The 18,760-nt window shown below is 37.1% G+C and overlaps 2 protein-coding genes across 4 annotated transcripts; one reads left to right on the top strand and one right to left on the bottom strand.

Annotated features, from left to right (window-relative positions):
* The first annotated feature begins 788 nt into the window (after nucleotides 1–788).
* On the top strand, nucleotides 789–6,630 carry LOC105131014 (Saccharopine dehydrogenase). Of its 2 annotated transcripts, XM_011033762.1 has the most exons (14): nucleotides 791–1,122; nucleotides 1,215–1,312; nucleotides 1,946–2,028; nucleotides 2,169–2,295; nucleotides 2,843–2,906; nucleotides 3,506–3,603; nucleotides 3,710–3,794; nucleotides 4,855–4,978; nucleotides 5,307–5,408; nucleotides 5,569–5,633; nucleotides 5,751–5,832; nucleotides 5,915–5,994; nucleotides 6,082–6,203; nucleotides 6,306–6,630. In XM_011033762.1, the coding sequence occupies exons 1-13, from the start codon at nucleotides 881–883 to the stop codon at nucleotides 6,137–6,139; spliced, it is 1,308 nt and encodes a 435-aa protein (XP_011032064.1). In that variant the 5' UTR covers nucleotides 791–880; the 3' UTR covers nucleotides 6,140–6,203; nucleotides 6,306–6,630. The 2 variants fall into 2 exon arrangements, with proteins under 2 accessions (XP_011032065.1, XP_011032064.1); XM_011033763.1 differs by lacking the exons at nucleotides 3,506–3,603; nucleotides 3,710–3,794 and having other exon boundaries at nucleotides 789–1,122.
* A 1,242-nt stretch (nucleotides 6,631–7,872) lies between these two features.
* LOC105131011 (uncharacterized) lies at nucleotides 7,873–17,641 on the bottom strand. 2 transcript variants are annotated; one of them, XM_011033758.1, is made up of 11 exons: nucleotides 15,077–17,641; nucleotides 14,678–14,917; nucleotides 14,121–14,250; nucleotides 13,635–13,787; nucleotides 13,068–13,309; nucleotides 12,917–12,998; nucleotides 12,619–12,825; nucleotides 11,696–11,931; nucleotides 10,057–10,135; nucleotides 9,846–9,983; nucleotides 7,873–8,754 (listed from the first exon to the last, which is right to left on the bottom strand). In XM_011033758.1, the coding sequence occupies exons 1-11, from the start codon at nucleotides 17,317–17,319 to the stop codon at nucleotides 8,602–8,604; spliced, it is 3,903 nt and encodes a 1,300-aa protein (XP_011032060.1). In that variant the 5' UTR covers nucleotides 17,320–17,641; the 3' UTR covers nucleotides 7,873–8,601. The 2 variants fall into 2 exon arrangements, with proteins under 2 accessions (XP_011032060.1, XP_011032061.1); XM_011033759.1 differs by having other exon boundaries at nucleotides 12,917–12,995.
* Between the last annotated feature and the right edge of the window lie 1,119 nt (nucleotides 17,642–18,760).

The raw sequence follows: 18,760 nt of genomic DNA, 5'->3' as shown, positions 1-18,760 counted from the left end.
AACTTTAAACTCAAGTTAAAATTTAACTGCTATTCCAGTTTGTTATGTCCATGCATTTTTTTTTATATATTTATTTAAAAATAATATTTAATCGATGCTTATTAAATATATACCATATGGAACTAAACAATTAAAGCATGATTAAATCGACTATAAATAAGAGTGCCTTCTTCCGCCTTTGATGGGCCCATTACCAGGCTCAACAAATTCAAGCCCATAGAGGGTAGCTTTTCCTTCTCCAGGAGGAGAAGACCGACGAGGATGAACTCAATCGGCACCTATATTGTCGAATCCGACTCAAGAGGCCATAGAGAAAGCGAACATGACACGAGGGCTGGCTCAAAGAGGACCAGAATATAGATCTTAATACTGAGCCTGCACAGCCTGGTCCTCCTAGCCTTTCTCACCTGGAAAAGATTTTGACCTGAACAAGCCCCTCGAGGAACGGTGACAAAGAGGATCAGGCCCCAGTTGACATGCAAAATTCAGGGCAAGAAAAGAAGTGTATTATTGACGAGCCAAGAGCTTCATCAGGGTAAATTATCTAATTGACGCTTCCAATGCAAAATTAAGGGTGGGCAAGTCCATTGGATGAACTCTTTTCCTGCCTTCGTTCTTGAAATATTTCACTGCCCTCATCCAACGAGGCAGATCTTGTGTGTAAATTGTGAGAAATCGGCACCAAAGAGGACTGAAATGAACATTATAAAAAAGTTGATGCACTTAAAGTTAAAGAGACCATGTGGATACCATATCACCATGTCAGCACTTACCATAAGATGCCACATCATTGCAAACGATAAACTGACGATGGGATAAGAGGGAGGTGGCCTGACGTTTAGTCTTTCCATTTTTAGGAGAGAGCAGAACAACAAATGTAATGGCATTTGTAATGGTAGCCAGACAAGCTCTGCTTCAGTTGAAGAGCAGCACGAGTGTAAAGGCTTGCGTTAAAGAGTGTAAACATGATAATTCTAACAGCAACGTTGTTCAACTTCCTGAGAAGACTCGCAACTCAAGCGTTCTTGTACTGGGTGGAACGGGTCGGGTCGGTGGGTCCACTGCCACTGCTCTCTCCAAGTTCTGCCCTGACCTTAGAATTGTGATTGGTGGTCGAAACAGGTAAATTTAACAAAAGCCCTTGTTTGTTTTCTGTTTGGTTTCCGAGAAAGTGGCTAAAAAAGAAAAATAAGAAGTGAGGAAATTGATGGTAGGGAAAAAGGTGCTGCGATGGTGGGTCAATTGGGGAGGAACTCCGAGTTCACTGAAGTCAACATTGAGAATGTAGACTCATTGGGAGCTGCTCTGAAAGGTACAGTAATCTTTTAATTATCAGAATTGCAAAGCCATTATTTTTTACTTCTGTGTTTTCTAGTACTTGCTCATGTTTTGAACATACATATCCTGGGTCATTTTACGGCTCCATTCGGACTTAATTGGGGACGAGAAAAAATAAAATTCAGAAGGTTAAGAAGGCTTCAGCAAGGATAAATTTTGCAACTATTTTTCTTTTCACTGCGCTTTTTGAGTTTTAAAGAGATCTTGCTGTTCATGATTGTGCTTGATTTATGTTATTTTAGCCCTCCACGTATGTTGAGAAGACAAGTTACTGTATCTGATTGGAGTTCTAAGCATGGGGGTTGACTTCCATTTGCTTCCTCCCTTTTGTAGAATTTGTCTCATAAATCATGGGGTTCTACATTTTTCATGGAGCCCAACCAGGTTTAGTCCAGACAAGATTTAGATTCAATATCTATAAGTTCCTAAAAAATGCCATCACTTGGCCAAGCTTTAGGAAACAAGCACACTTCAGCTGTAATAATTAATACCTACCAGATGAAAATCTTGGCTGTAATCCTCCTCAAATGAAAATGTAATGAACTGAACAGCTTTGTTCTGGCTTCTCAGAACTTCCAAGTCTCAAGCTGTATTAATCCCTTTGCAGATGTAGATCTCGTCGTTCACGCTGCAGGGCCTTTTCAACAGGCCGCAAAATGCACTGTACTTGAAGCTGCCATAGAGACCAAGGTGAGGAAAGGTAAACATTATGTTTCTGAATATCAACATTCAGGTTAGATTTCTTTGTACAAGTGAATGCTTATTAGGCGTGTTTATAATTGTTACAAAGATATCATCTCAGGAGCTGTCTTTTTGCCTTTTCCTAACAGACAGCATATGTTGATGTTTGTGATGATACAAGCTATGCACTGCGTGCAAAGTCCTTCAAGGATAAAGCCTTAGCTGCAAATATTCCTGCCATAACAACTGGTGGAATCTATCCAGGAGTGAGCAATGGTATGATTACCAGCATTCTTGCTAGGCCATCATTTTTATTTGCATACTTTGTCCCCTGTATAAAATTCATTTCTGTATTTGGACTCAAAACACACTCATCACTTATCATTTTGTGAATTTAAGGAGCATATCTTATCATATAAACCATGTGCCTCTGGATAGAGTCAAATTCAAAAAGATTAATTCCGGCAGCCCCAAGTACATTGCATCATTGCTTTGAGATGACTTTTTTATAGAAAAAAGAAGAAAAGTTATAACTCAAAGAAGCTTTGCAGTTTGAGTTTCTGAACATTCTTATGACTAATGCTATCAGCTGCCTTAAGGTCATGCCACTGCCAGTCTCATGCAAACCCACCATTTGGGCCTTAAAGCTAGCAAATGCCTGAAGAAAACATAATTACACTAGTATAGAGTAGCCTCTTATATTTTACATTGATATAGAAGTGGCGGATAGATCATACATTACATCATGTGGAAAACCACCTCACATTCAGATACTGTGCTTTTATTCAACCCTACTTGCTAATTTCTACCACTATCATGACAGTCATGGCAGCAGAGCTAGTACGTGCTGCGAAAACTGAAAGCAAGGGAAAGCCAGAGAGGCTGAGGTAGTTGTTTTCTCATCTTAGAACTTAAACCAAAGAAAGTTTTGACTAGTCAATAACTCCTTATTCATCACCAAATGCCACTATGGGTTCTCTTACAATTTTAGCATAATGTATCATCCTTTGAATGTTAACTATCCATCTAGAGATTCTTGCCTTACCACCACTTTAGTTTACCAGTATCTGCAGTACCACCTCAGTTCTCTAATATAAGTTCTGATGAAGATTGGTGCTCATCTCCATCCATAATTTCTGGCACCTCATAAATTTTTCCTTGAAGTGGAAAATGTGTGTTTCATTCTGAAAGCACTTCTCCTTAGCCGTGCCATCAACCTCAGAGGCCAAAATCTTCATTTTCCATTCTGATTTTGGTTGAAAGAAATTTGGTCCTTGGTGGTATCTTTAATGCTTATTTTCGAGTTAAGGCATATCATTATGAAACTCCTTTCATTCCAGTAGAAACTAATCAATTGAATTAACATGGAAGTGGCGCATCTTTGCTGCTTGGTAAATGCTGATCCATTGCATGATGCCATAAAGCAGCTATTCAATGGTTTGTTTTAAAGTTTATACTGTTTACACTCGAATTCTCTTCTTCTCAGGTTCTACTACTACACAGCAGGCAGTGGTGGTGCTGGTCCAACCATACTAGCTACTAGTTTCTTACTTCTTGGTGAGGAGGTTGTTGCATATAATAAGGGTCAGTCTCAGCAGCATTTTACGAACCAGCACAATCCTCTTCAGTTTCTACTATAGTACTCCTCCTTGAATCAACACTTAAACAATGGTAATGTTTATTTAATCAGGAGAAAAGATCAAACTAAAGCCATATAGTGGAATGCTTAACATCGACTTTGGAAAAGGGATCGGAAAGCGAGATGTTTACCTGTTGTAAGTGCCTGAAAGAAATTTCTCTCAAATCAGAAAAAAAATCAACGTTCCAGTTTCTAGATGCCAGTTCATCTATTTAACAGGTCTACAATCGAATTTCGAATGAGCATCATAGATTCAGATGGACCAATTTTGATCATAGTTATCAGTATTCATGCACCAGTTCTCACATCCTTATTTTAAGTATCTACAAATTCCCATGTATCTTTCTGGCTTTGGTGAAAACTTTTGTTTTCCACACCCTTAACTATTGCAATTAATCAAACTTGGAGAAATTACAGCCCTGCCAATGCCACACTCAGAAAGTTTAGTCACTGTTTGTGTCTTTCAAAGGCTCAAGACCATCGTTGGATGAACTGCAAAACACTTCATAATCAGCATTTCATTTCCTCCTTGAATCAACTATGAATAGTCTTCTTCTGTACATCAGCCTAAGAGAATTTCCTCTCTTCTCATGTGGAGCTTCTTCCTCTCCTTCCTAGAATGGTTTGCATCCTTTTGTTCCTCGTCCTTTTTCTTCTTTCGTCAATTCCACGATCACATACTTCTGTTTGTCAGGTTCTTCTTAGTTTGTAGTAGTGTAACCCTTCTATCCCCCAGGGTTCCCTTGGGGTAAATTGACCACAACTACATTGTAGTTAGTAATCGTTCTTTTTTCTTTTCTATGGTTTGCGCTTTGCTCGTTCTTTAGCATTTTATAGTTTGTAAATCAAAACTTATGACAAGAATGTTCTTCAATGAAGCTCATCCATGAATGAAGTAGTTTTCTGTTTTCCTACAAATACCGAGTCCTTCTAGGATTATATTATTGGAAGTTAATTCATGTTTACTGGATCCAAAATAATATGTTGCACGTATCACATGCATTTAGTTTTTTTATTCTTCTTTATTTTATCAGATGCATGTAGTAGTATATTACAACTTTGAAAAACTGTACACTATATGGTAACTGTCTTATGTTGAAAAGAGCCATTTGGTTTCTGTCTTGATTTTTTTGTAAATATTGTAAAGATCCTTTTCTTTCAAAAACTTTCAACTCAATATATATCCTTATGTCCAGGAATTTACCTGAAGTTCGAAGTGCTCATGATGTCCTAGGAATACCAACAGTCAGTGCTCGATTTGGAACTGCACCATTCTTTTGGAATTGGGGAATGTTGGCCATGACAAATCTTCTGTCTCCAGTATGCTCTCACCTAATTTCCATAATCGAAATTACCAATACCACTAATAGTTAAAAGTGTAGTTTGATGATTTCATAACAAGTTCATTCTATTGCTTCTGAAAATGTTATCAATATATATTAATCAATACAAAGAGTTAATCATAACTCTGTTTTTCCTTCCTTTTTTTTTAACCAAAAATTGGCAGCTTGCCATGTAATTTGTTGTGTTTTTTGCAAGTGAAGGATCATTTGATAACAACTAAAGAAATAGGGGCATGCCAAGATACGATGTGCTATGCTCTTAAATCTTAACATTGTAGCTATAAACCTTGATTAATTCTTTGCAGGAATTTCTGAAGGACAGGACCAAAGTCCAACAGATGGTTAAGTTGTTTGACCCTCTAGTCCGAGCAGTTGATGGGATTGCTGGAGAGCGTGTTTCACTGAGGGTGAGATGATGGTGATGATGATGATAAAAAAAGCAATTCATAGCTGATTATATTTACTTAGTTGTATTAAGAAAAGAGGATGGTGGAATGCACTGAATGTTAAGCAAATTATTCAACAATATGTTCCACTTCATTGTTAATTTTTCTACTCACTGGACAGGTTGATTTGGAGTGCACAGATGGGCGCAATACCCTTGGTTTATTTAGTCACCGGAAACTCTCCGTGTAAGTCCCGGGTTTCAAGATAATTTTAGCCCATTCAATTAAAACCAGCATTTAAATGCTTCTGGAAAAAATATGTTAATAACAAAATGCTAAGCTCTTGAAAATCCTGGCTTTCAGTTCTGTGGGAAATGCAACAGCTGCTTTTGCTCTTGCAGTTCTTGAAGGGAGCACGCAACCAGGGGTCTGGTTTCCCGAAGAGGTATGTACAATAGCTAAATAATTTTAATAATACAAGTTCTATATTCAAATGTTACGAACTCATTTTCAAATTCACTATATAGCCTGAAGGAATTGCAATTGAGGCAAGAGAACTTCTTCTGAATCGTGCAACAGAAGGAACGATTAATTTTATAATGAACAAGTAATTATACTAATCCAGAGACGCAATTCCCTTCATTTGTTTCTTTTTTTCCCCTTAGCCTTGCGTTAATGTTTCCTTATTCAACAGGCCACCTTGGATGGTGGAAACAGACCCAAAAGAGCTTGGATTGGGAATATACGTGTGAGAATTCTAAGCTATCCAAGCATACTGCATTTTTCTTCCTCGGTTTTGCTACCATACACTTAAAAGGTAAAATGTTCCAGTGTCAATCCAGCATTTCATAATATGTCAGTGTCTGAATTCACAAGTCCAGGTTCAAGTGACTTGCACTAATCTGACGTTTACTTTCCAGGTATTACAATTCAGGACTCTGGTGGTGGAGATTACAGATTTATCCTGAGCTTTTTATTTAGCACTAAAGGTTGCAGACTGTTCAGAGGTTTACTCTTTTGAGGATATTCATGAAAATAGTAAACCACCTTAATGAACTAAGGGAACAATTCTAATTTTTCACTCTAGTATAAGCTGTAAAGTACGTACACTTTTGAACACGTTTAATCCTCTGCTTACATGATCGAACCAAGCTTTGTACTTCTTCGAATATGAAGAGAAAAAGGGTTTGAAGAGGTAGGACTAGGGCAAATTCTATTTTTAAAATAAAGCTCGAGTTTGATGCCAAAATTCTCCAGGAATCCAAAGATTAACCAGACTTGAAAAGAGAGGGAAAAAAAAAAAAGGCAAATGAGAGAAAAAGAATCGGTTGCTATGACAAATCTGACAACCAGGAAAGTATCGTATAATTCTCCTCATCTTTACCCTGCAGGAAGACATCACAAACTCGATACAGTAGCGGAGGGGAGAGAAACTTTGCTTAGAGAACGCAATGGAAAGATCCTTTGTAAGCAAAGAAATACATATCAGAAACAAAAAATATTCGTGAAATGGGATGATTATGAACAAAGAATGCTTCTACAATGTCAAGAATTGATTTTGGACACTGAATTATGTTCATGCTCCTTATTGCCATGGGATGATTATGAACAAAGCATGCTTTTACAATGCCGATAATTTATTTTGGACACTGAATTATGTTCATGCTCATTGCCACATCCTAACCAAACCTATCCTGTGTAGGAAGAGGATTCTGTAATGGATAGTCATTGCATGCATGTAACAACTAAAACCAACAGGATGGATTTGCTTCTACAACTATCTACAAACCTTCATGGTTATCTACTAGCTTCAGAAGAAATTGAGCCATGTCATGCCTGTAACTAAAAGTAACTCTCAGCCCGATAAGAATCCATAGCTTAACAGTTATCTTAATTAAGGAAATTGTATATCTGATGGCTATTGTTAGCATATCTATTTGAAGTAGAGAAGTTAAGCATTGATTCAGAAGTGTATATTTGAAAGCATCGGCAAGTTGCTTCAAGCTACCGCTTCTCCTGCTAAACCCGCCCTCTCATCAGTTGAGTAATTTGGTATCAAAGCCACAACAACACCGCAAATACAAGGGCCAAATGTCCTTGAAATAAACTAGTAACCATTGCTCTATAAGAGTACAGACAAAGTACTGCTGTTATATTAAAACACGACTTCCTGCATCTATGGCAAAGGTCACTGGCAAAATGAAGCATATCCTGCTCCCTTAATTCTATTATTTTTTTGTTCAATGGTAAGGATATCCTATAGAACGATTTTAAGAAAGCATTTCCATCCAAGATTTTATATTAATCTAGTTTTATTTTTTCAACAAATCAACTCATTTTCACTTCTTTATTTTTTCCAATCCCAATCTGCTCTTTTGCCACTTGACATGAGATCGCAGCCATATCATCCCTTACCTCTCTTTTAGACCTCGTCATGAAAATGACCACATTAAAACAAAAATACAAAATAGGATACTCAAATAGATAGAATTGAAGTCAAGATATTCAAATGGAAATTTAATAAAAGGTTGGGTAAGTGGAAATGGTGCGAGTTTGGGCATGCCACTCATGATCAATTTACATACAATCACTAGACGAAATTAAACTAGAAAGAAAATCTTAACGCAAGGACCAGTACATCTAGGATTCACCTAAAGAATTCATCTAACCAGAGTCCAATATAATTTCCAGGATACTGGTTTAGTTTCTTGATTGCGTTGTCATCTATTCATCTGTACAAAGCCGATGCATTTACACAATTCGGACAGTTAGCAATCTCCTTTTTCACTCTCAGATTGCATTTAAACAGCATGCCTTTTCTTTGTTTGTGCTATTTGATGTTTTTCTTGCTCTTCCAGAATTCAACCATCACGCAATCTGACAATTACCTGTCAAACTTTCAATACAAACCAGCTCTCCTGTACCAAATTAGCTAGCATGTGAGAAATCCACGATTTTTGGAAAGGTTTTCAACGGTAAGGCAGTTCTCTGCATTTAGGTTGTCAGTTCTTAAGCATTAGTAGGTATGAATTCCCATCTGCAAGACCTCTGGATCGAAGCTACGGACAGATGCTGGCCAACCACCAGACTTGTTGCCTGACTTACAGATGGACTAACTTGATCAGGAATCTCGAGATTCTTCTTGTCATTCATGCCACACAATTGTCATCAAAATCTGTTAAATCAAGTGGATCCTGGCTTTCCATTGGTTGAGTTACCGACCATGTGACCTCCAAACCCCCTTCCAATGTCTCCTACTGCTTTCAAATGGGTAATTCTGAGCTTCTGTATGTGTTCTGTATGTGCTGCTTCCACTTCGTTTCTTTGGGTCATTCCTCATTGCTTCTTCAAGATCATATTGCGAGCGCTGCACAACATTGTATATTGAGCAAATAAACACCGATTTTTCTCACATAATGGAAATACGAACCACAACATACCAAGGCATTAATAGGTGTACAGCAAAATAAGCAACTGCAGAGGGAGCTACCAAATGTCCGGCAAACAGCATATTGTTTAATAGATAACGAGTCATGCAGATTACAAAAAGAACACTTCTGATGACACAGAGCAAGCAGCAAAACAAGTAAACATGAAGCATAAGCATGCAAGCATCCCAGCAAAGGAAACACCATGAACAAGAGTGAGAGACATGCAAGAAGAGAGTTAAATTTGTCAAAACAAAACTAAGTGCATGATGATTCTTGATGTTCTTGTTCAGAGAAATTAAGCATGATTGTCATCACTAGACCATGAAAATGCAGCTAGTGTCTTAGCTACAAGCACATAAAGCAACATCATATTTTCACATTAAATAACTTCATAGTCAGCCTTGCAATCCACTAGTCGTTGTGTATGTTAGAACAAGGGACGTGCAGCAAGAGAATTAAATTTGTCAACACAAAATTAATATATTAAGGTTCTTCAAGTTCTTGTTCAGAGAAATTAAGCATGATTGTCATCACTAGACCATGAAAATGCAGCATGTGTCCTAGCAACAAGCAAATAAAACATCATATTTTCACATAAAACAACTTCAGCCTTGCAATCCACTAGTCATTGTATACATTAGAACTTGGTTTTCCACATACCTATATGTTCTCTACTTCACCTCCTTTTCTTCTTTCTTCTTTTTACACAAATAACCACAAAAAGAATTTGCATAATTTTCATTTCTATAACAAACCAATTACTTGAAATCATTGGAGGCAGGGGCAGTATTGTAAATTGTAAAAGAAACCAGCGCGCAACACACCGACACCCATATTAAGGCAATGCATCTTCTTAGACTAGCTCAAAGAATACCTTGTTAGCAAGGGAAAATACTTCAGAACGGAAGTTTTTCCCCATTTGGGGAGGGAAAACAAAGGATTATCAGATTCACGGCAATATTAAAAAGCTGAGCCAATAGAAGATGTGGAAGTATAATAGATTGCATAATAGAAACGTGCATGAGACCTTAGCAGGGTCTGAAAGTATGGCATATGCCTCTCCAATCATTTTAAAAAGTCTGTCAGCATCCTTGTGGACTTCTTCTCCTATCTCCTTCCACAGGCCATCATCTACATTATCACTTCTTGCCAGAGACTGACCAGCCTGCATCAATAACCAATGTGTCAAAAGGGTGAATCATGATAAGCATATCCATAATGTAGAACATGCAAGAAACCTTGTCAGGATGGTGTCTAAGTGCAGCTTTGTGATATGCCTTCTTAACTTCTGATGCTGAAGCGGAAGGTTCGATTCCCCTGCCATCATAATTTGATTGGTAAACAATTTTATACCCCACATTTTAAACGAGTCTTGATAATAATAATAAGTAAATAAAAGAAGAAAACTAGAGCAACAATAATAATTTAGTCTCTGTGATTTTGAAGCAATTGTAGGTGTCCTAGTTTCAGAAATCATAAGTAAATTACCTAACCAATATTATTATTATTTTTGTTGTTGTTACAAAGGAAAGAAAAACAAAACCTGACCTGAGACCTATTGGGGGAGGGAGACATGGATACCAATTGAGTTACAAACTCATTGGAAGGGGTGGGAAGCGAACCAACTATGAGGGGGCCATGCCCCCCAACATTTTTGAAAATTCAGCAAAGCCCCTTCAGATTAGTATTTGTTTCAAATAAGCCACTACAATTTTATAATTTGGCCCCTAAAAAAATGTTGTTTTTTGTTTTCTTCAAAGCCCTGTCCCTGACAACTTTAGTCACCCTCCACCCCTGCTCATTGGCTCCTTACCCAGCATCGACTGTTAATTTACTGAAAGATTGGTTTGATATTTTTTACATACCCAAACAACCATTTTAATTCACAGCCTCATTTCTTTCACCCATCCCTCTATCCCACTCTCTAGAATTCAACAATCAAATTCTGAATCGAAAATCTCAAATCCACTATCAAAATTCATAATTTGGTGTAAGAGTGATTCTTTTTTTCTTGTCTCTTGCGAGCCGGGGATGTCTTGAGTTTTGTTTCGCAGTCTAGACCTATCTTCTTCCTTGATCTTCAATTTTGGATAACAACATATATGGCATTGTGGAATAGGAAATAGGCAAGGCTTGCAAATAACAGAAGTGAGAAATTAATAGAGAAAGAGATAGGATCTTAAGGCTTTCAGTTTTAAAATGCTTCGTAGTAGTTTAATTTAGAGAGAGAGAGAGAGAGAGAGAGAGAGAGAGAGAGAGAGAGAGAGAGAGAGAGAGAGAGAGAGAGAGAGAGAGAGAGAGAGAGAGAGAGAGAGAGAGAGAGAGAGAGAGAGAGAGAGAGAGAGAGAGAGAGAGAGAGAGAGAGAGAGAGAGAGAGAGAGAGAGAGAGATGAAGAAAAGAGACTTGGGTTAGGGTGTCATAAATGAGATTGGAAAATCTAGGTGGGAAGGAGGCGTGTTTTGGGAACAAATATTATTAAATTAATGACAACACGGAATCTTGATAAAATCAACAGTCAACTTACAGACGGACAAAATTATTAACAGGTTTTAGAAGGCAGGCTAAATATAGGATTTTTTTAAACCAGATGCAACTTAATCACTAAAAGTACTGGCACTAGATGACGACGACGACGACATAGGGACTAGCTTAACCTCAGCTCATTTATTTCAACATGTGCTAAAAAAGAGTGATCATAGATCATTTATCTCTCTACCACATGCAGTGAAGCCACACAAAAGACTACTCTCTGATATAGCAAACAACCACCCTCCATGATCAAAAGATTGAATAGAAGCCATTCATATTCCAGCAAATAACAAGACATTATAAAGAGATCAGAACATACGGAACTTCTAGGATCAAAAGTGACTTACAGAATGAGGTACATATTCGGAGGAATCTCCTTTCTAGCTTCTTCTTCTATGGTAGAGAGATGTAGGCGAGCTTGTCTTAGATCATTTGCCAAGTTTGTTGTTCTATCAGAGTGCCCAAAATGTTTAGTTTTCTCCTCTGCTTGCTTAATGAGAATAGCTACCACTCTCTGAAGATCTTTAGCTGCTTGTCCATAATCCCTTATCATCTCATATAAAGTGGCTCGTCTAGAGATTGCCTAATAAAGCATGGAGAGTACATCACCAAAAAGGTTGTTCAACTGAAACCAGCATGATTTTGGCCCTGAAAGTAGCTAAATATACCACTACTCTGCCTAAATTCTCAAACATATATTAAGAAAAAAACCGGTTCTTTCCAAGAAATTTATCATTTTTTTTTTCCATGGATATGAAATTGTACATCCAAGGTAGAGCAAATGTGAAGATATCAATTTAGCAATTCAGTAAATTGCACTATCATAAACCTGAATTCTTGAAGCAATTTAACAAGGCAAGTAATACAGTCAGAATATAATTAAATTATCTTGAAAACATGTCAATTTCAACAAGTTCCACAACTTAACTCAAAGCCAGCAATCTTCTTCAGATTGACTTTGGCACCAGAAACAAAAACAATAATGTGCTGAATCACCTTCGTAATCAAGTACAATTTTAAAGCTTCAGAATATAAACTTTTGATACCCAGACAGATTTATGCTCTCCCAATTTGAGCAAATCAGAACACTGAGTGTTTTCTCTTAAGAGCTAATTTAACCTTTAAGGCTCCGTTTAAATTTTCTAGTGCTCTAACCAACACCATAAATGATCTGGTTCAGCTAGGAACCGATAAATTGCCAACAGGTTCCATACATCATTACACCAAAAGAAAAAAAAAAGTAAAGGATGATATCAGTTTAGAAGAAAACCTTCAAATAATTTCCATCAAGAGCAATTGCCAGGCTGCAGTCTGCTATAGCATCAGTGATTTGGCCCAGTGCTTTGTATGCAGCAGCTCTATTGCAAAAACAAATGGCTGCAAAAGGCCGTGATTCTATGTTACGTGACAGAGCAGCACTGTAATGTTCTATAGCTTCTGAATGCTTTCCTGCTTGAAATGCTTCATTCCCTGCTGCCTGCAGTTAGTTGTATTTATTCCATAAGATAAGAGATCAAGATATGTCAAACACTATTCAGGGAAAAAAATCTAACACAAGAATCCAGTACCTTATGGCGTAAGAGTTCTTGTACAGTGGCAGCTAAGGGTACTAGTGAATCCTGAGTTTCAATATCATTGCTGGACAGACTACTGAAGAAACAATACTTTTATCATCATTCAAATAAACAAAATCAGAGATATGTGAGGCATATTACTTACCTCCTTGCAATAGAAGTAAGTTCCTCTTGTTTTTCTAGTGAAACAATAGCCTCCTCAAGTCTTCCAAGATGGAAGTAAGACTTGAAAATGAAGCGGCAACGCCAGATCATAAAGGAAGTGCCCTTTGTGAGTTCAGGACGAAGATTTTCTACATTGTAATCAGCATGTAATGGAGGAGAATTCTTCTTAGCAGAATCAAATGTATGCTCACACAGTTGAATTAACTCTTCATACTTCCGCAGCTGCTAGATGACACAAAAGTTAACCAAGCTCCCACCATCTTTTTGTTGTTTATTTGATTCTTAAATAGTGAAATTAGTAACCACACTCATGTAGGATTTGATGTTGGGCTGGATTGGCATAGCCAGTGCCAGCCCAAGTTGTGGTTTTTTGGCAACCAATGTAAACTAATCACTTACTTCATAAGAAATGAATTCTAATGATACAAAGAAAATGAAACATGTAGCTTGTCCCAGATAGTTTGGGAGAGGTTCACTTGGAAAGAAACTAATAGAATGCAGTTCACTAAAAATAAAGTTTCAAAGCTTCAGTAAGAGAATTACAAACCATGAAAAGTGACTCTGCTTTCATTTCAAGTAACTTTTCAGAGTACGAACTTATCAACAACCCCTCAGCAATTACTTGTAAAGCACTCTCTGCATCATCAGGTGCTCCCCGTTTCAGAAGTAGAGCAGCATGTTGCATGCACTCAGACACTTTCTGCCAGTCATGAAAAACAGTTAACAGCCACAAAATAGGAAAACCGTGTATAGTCAATTTAAAAGCAAAGCTTCTTGGCCATGTGGTTTGTGGAGTTGTAACTCTAAAACATTCTACCATGTTGCAAGCTTTGGTAGCAACACAGCAACAAGATACAAGAAGTTCAAACGTGGATGGCATCCACCAATTTAATCAGAATTAAGTCATATTAACTGTGCATTTCATGCCATTATTTAACTAAGGGTACATGTACAAGGACAATTAGACCACAAACTCAATAAAATATCAATTTTAAGGTTTTATTCAAACGAAACAAATGAAAAGAAAGATTACCTGTGCCTTTTGCAGCCCGTCAGAGGCTTCTACAGCAGTTTTTTGGTCCACGCAGACATCAATGCCTAACCGTAAGCACCTCTTGAAATATTGCACTGCATCTTCAACTTCCCCCAGAGCAAGGTAACAACTTGGGATGAAAAAAAAAAGAGGAAAATAAGCACAGCACATACAAGCAAAACTGCATTTACAAGGAGCTGATATTCAACAAAATCAGAAGCTAATGGTTGAAAAAGGGAATTGGCCTGAGAAAAAGTGATTAAAAGTTTAATGAAGAACATAGAAGCAAGAGAAGTAAAACTTTAAATCATTTATATATTCCGTGTTTACATCAACAAACAGCAAGATACTAACTCAAGCACGCAATGGCAACACAACTTCTGTGTCAACTTAATGAACTAAAATGAGGAAAAAGAGCATATTAAGGCAGCAGTTACCAACTCTTAAGTACAAATAAGTCGAATAAGAAATTGAACTAGCAGTATATGCATGAATACATAACAATTAAATCATCAGGTCATCCAGAAAATTTATCAGAAACAAATGGTGGAGCTTACTTTGCAGCTCTGACTTGAACCTTGAGAAAATTGGGATCAATTGCAGCAGCCATCTTACAGTCTACTAGTGCGTCTCTCATTCTTCCAAGAGACATACGGGTAGCCGCACGGTTGCTATAGCACAACATCAATGCCCTGAGACAGCTTCTAGATGTCTCAGTTTTAGAAACACAATTTACACCTTTTGTGTAACAATCCTCAGCTTTAGACAAATCCCCGCTAGTGTATGCTTGGTTTCCCCTAATATAAAAGGTATGAAAAACATAAGAGCAATAAAATCTGGCAACCATACAGTATCGTTGCAGAAGCAAGAGGTAGGTAGATAAACAAGATAATATATTCCAAAAAAGATAATTTTAGAAACAAAATTGACATGAAGTTGACGAGAATTTATCTTACCTTATTCGCCACTTCTCACATGCTTCTTGAGCTGCAACAGATGCAGAAACCGACCCTTGATTAATCTCCTGTCCTCTAAGCAGCTCACGGGTATCCCCAACCACATGTGAAGGACCAGATAAGCCGGCTTTCTTGCTCCGTACAGGGGACGAGGGTGAAGATGGTCCAGAAAATGGTGTAAATTGCAAAGAAGACGATGCATATGAACCTTTGGAATTAGCACTGGAATTGAAGGAATCATTATCAACTTTAGTCAGATTCTTCTTTTTGTGATGACGCTTTGGAGATGCTTGTGCAGTAGAAGAGGCAGCAAAGGTGAAGCCTGAATTGATAGCATCTAATGAACTCACAGCTGAAAAAAATTGTGTCCTGAGGTCACTATCTAGATTTGCACTTGAACTGGCTTCACTTTCTGCTGAAGCAACCATAACATCATTGATGGAATCTATTTCCTCATTTGCAGATTTAAAGCTTTCAGTCTCAGTCCCAGAAATAGACTCTTCCAGATAATTTTCAGCTCCAATATTTTTATCAGAACAGTATTCAGAGTTTTGCTCTTTAGTTTCTCCATATTTCGTATCCTCTTCATTATCCATTTGCTGTGTTGCAACAACCAGATCTTCATCTATTGCATCATTCAGAACAGCTGGTTGTGAACCAGTTGATTGATGTTGATTATCCAGAGTGAAAGATTCCTCTGATGCAACAGAAGTTTCCCTGGAATTTCGAGCATCAGACAATGTTTCCTGGTATGGTGAAATATCCATTGGTGAATAAGATTCGGAAGCCTCTGGAATTTCTTGGGAAGCACCTTCCCTGTCAACAAAATCTTGACCTGGCCACGGAGGGACTTTGACAGGTTGCCTCAACTTTCCCCTTTTCTTCTTCACTTTCAAGTCTTTAAACTTCGTACTGAATTCCATTTTCGGATTTGATCCTGTGAAAATATATCCTTTGGGATTTGGTGTTTCAAATTCTACAAATGGAGACCCAGCACTGTCTTGCTTGCTTGTAAAACTAAACCAATCTGTCTTCTCAAGTCCACCAGAAGGTGGCACCCTGAACGCATTCCCACGAGCCAGGCTACTGGATGAGAAGGCATGCGATGGCCCTGCAACTCCAATTGGTTGTGCATCGACTTTTGGTTGATCTATAGGTACTTGAAAGCCACCAACATCTGTACCCTGCATTCCTCCTTCAGAAACAAATTCCGTTGGATCACCACAATCATGGAATTTCTCATCCCCCTTATTTACAGTTGGCATGAAGATTCGTGATGAAGAAAATCCCATGTCAGTTTGACCTGAATATTCTCCCTTCACACTTCCGAGGTTCAACTTGCAACCCCTCTCACGTGAAAGTATACTCTCATTTTCTCCACCCACATAACCGCCAGTGCTTTCCCTGCTTCCAAAAGCAAAGCTACCCCTCTCATTGTTTACATTATAAGTATCTACAAAGTCCTTTATGCTCAATTTCTTGATCCGATCAGGAAGTGCATTCTCTGAAGCATCAGCAAAAATATCACTACACTTTTCACTACTTTTTAATCCAAACTTTTTGATATCTTCAGCTCGAAAATTAACACCACCATTAGTGGCATCCCCGGCCTCTTCAATATTCAATTTCTTCTCTAACTCATCTGATAGCACTAACCCCACATTTCTCCCACTAGAGCCGCCTACATTGTCACCGCTCTCAAACCTAGCATTTGCACTTAACTTGGACTCTCCATCTACAACTTTCTCCTTATCATCAATGCTCAGCTTCTGCATGCTCTCATCAACACCAAAACTCTTATTATCATCACTCGAAAAAGCAAAACCACTCTTATCATTCTCATTTACATTAGTTCCACCTCCAATTCTCAAACTTTTCAAGTCCTCTATAATTCCCTTGCTAGAATTCGAATTAAAACCCACATTACTTCCACTAGCTCCAAATAAAAAGGCCTCATTACCACCACTCCCAGAATCAAACCCAGTTGAACCAGAACCGCCCAGTTCAACACGACTCGTATCAGGTCGAAACGGATTGAAACCAGAGCTAGCCCAGATATCTTCATTGACATTAAATTTCTGGGGATTTGATTGCCTCCTAACTTTTACCAATCTTGGCCTCGAAAGACCACCTTTGGCTGACGATGATAACGATGATCGAGAGCTAAAGTTTGGATCTTGGTTACTAAATTGGGTTGATTTTGAAAACCCGGAATTTAAATTACCAAAATTTGATGGATTCATGCTGGTTTCTTGTTTTGATTGGGGATTTTTTTGAAGTTAGATATGAATAACAATAAGAGGCAGATAGAGAATGAGAAAGCTGACCGTAGATGTAACTATTAGGGTTTGGAATCTGACCTCCGGTGTCTAGCAACGCCGGAGACATGTCAATGCAGAAGGAGTCATTAAATCGAACGGTGGAGAATAGGGCGGTGGAAACTTGATGATCAAAGAGGTTTTGTTGTTAGTGGAGAAAATGATGGGGCTTTTTTTCACATAAATAAGTGGGCTCATTAATTAAGATGTTTTTGTAGTAATAAATATTCTGGGGGGGTTTTAATTTAGGTGGCTAAATATTAGGAAGATTAATTGTATGTAATTTTTTTTTATGTTATATTTTATATGTATGGTGCTGGTTTAGTTACCCTTATCTAAAGGAATTTGAATGGATTCTTTTCAGGTTTTGAATTAGATTTAAAATACACTTAGTTTTTAAAATAAGGGAAAACTAATTAATATTTGTTAATTGGAGTATTTCGGATTCATTTGTATGTTAATTAATCTCTTTTTTTAATAATTAAAACTTTAAGAACATTATTTTGTTTTATCGCTTTTAATTTTTTTTAATCTTATGATTTAAATTTAAAAACATTGTTAATAATTATATAAGTTTTAACTCAAATATATTGATTTTACGGGAGATAAAGTTGTGTTTGTTTTTTTAAAAAAAATTGATTTTTTTGTTTTAAATTATTTCCATGTATTATCAAAAATAAATTTTAAAAAATAAAAATATTATTTTAATAAGTAATCTCCATCATAATCTGTAATGAAAAAAACCTTTGAATTGAACCTGGAAAGAGAGAGATTTTGTTAAGAGTCACAAGGTGAGAACTCATACTATAATAAAATCTTTACTCAATTCTTCCCTTAAATGAGTTTAAATATGCTGTGATCAAATCAAACATGAATTTATGGTTATTTAAAAAAAAAATTGATGGTAAGGAATATTTCAGACTAGTTTGTGCATTGACGTGAACTTTCTTTTTTTCAAAAACCTCTAAATATACATGGTATGTTGAAAGAGAATTTAATATTTTTTATGAATATTTACATGTTAAATGTAAGAGATGATGCCAAAATGCTAAGAAATTACGAACACCATGTTATATGCATACATTATTTTTTTTAAATCAAAGAATACCATGTTATGGGACGAACAGCTGCAAGAAACTGCTGCATTTATTGGGCACCATTCTTGATAGCTCCTTGTTCTTATATTTAAGTAGTAGAGCATAATTTAATCTATGTATCTTAGTAAAATAGTTTTTTTTTTTTACGAAGAAGAGCCTCTTTGGAATGGAGACCTTCTTTAAAAAAGATATTGGATGAACCATAACTCATTACTAGGGGTGATCATTTTTTGTTCGGTTTGGTTTTTATCAAAAAAAAGTAACCAAAC

The sequence above is a fragment of the Populus euphratica genome, unplaced genomic scaffold (assembly GCF_000495115.2).
Source record: "Populus euphratica unplaced genomic scaffold, PopEup_1.0 scaffold76.1, whole genome shotgun sequence".
Classification (NCBI taxonomy): Eukaryota; Viridiplantae; Streptophyta; class Magnoliopsida; order Malpighiales; family Salicaceae; genus Populus; species Populus euphratica.
The sequence above is the reverse complement of the archived record's forward strand: the minus strand, read 5'-3'. Positions and strand labels throughout refer to the sequence as shown.

Bases quoted from the DNA above. Each gene is read 5' to 3' on its own strand.
- LOC105131014 (XM_011033762.1), top strand. From the start codon at position 881: ATGGCATTTGTAATGGTAGCCAGACAAGCTCTGCTTCAGTTGAAGAGC. The intron at 3,604-3,709 runs GTCAGTCTCAGC...TTATTTAATCAG, and splicing joins GGTTGTTGCATATAATAAGG to GAGAAAAGATCAAACTAAAG. The intron at 5,995-6,081 runs GTAATTATACTA...CTTATTCAACAG, and splicing joins ATTAATTTTATAATGAACAA to GCCACCTTGGATGGTGGAAA.
- LOC105131011 (XM_011033758.1), bottom strand. From the start codon at position 17,319: ATGAATCCATCAAATTTTGGTAATTTAAATTCCGGGTTTTCAAAATCA. The intron at 14,918-15,076 runs GTAAGATAAATT...CTTTTATATTAG, and splicing joins TGTGAGAAGTGGCGAATAAG to GGGAAACCAAGCATACACTA. The intron at 12,999-13,067 runs GTAAGTAATATG...TTGTTTCTTCAG, and splicing joins CTTACTTCTATTGCAAGGAG to TAGTCTGTCCAGCAATGATA.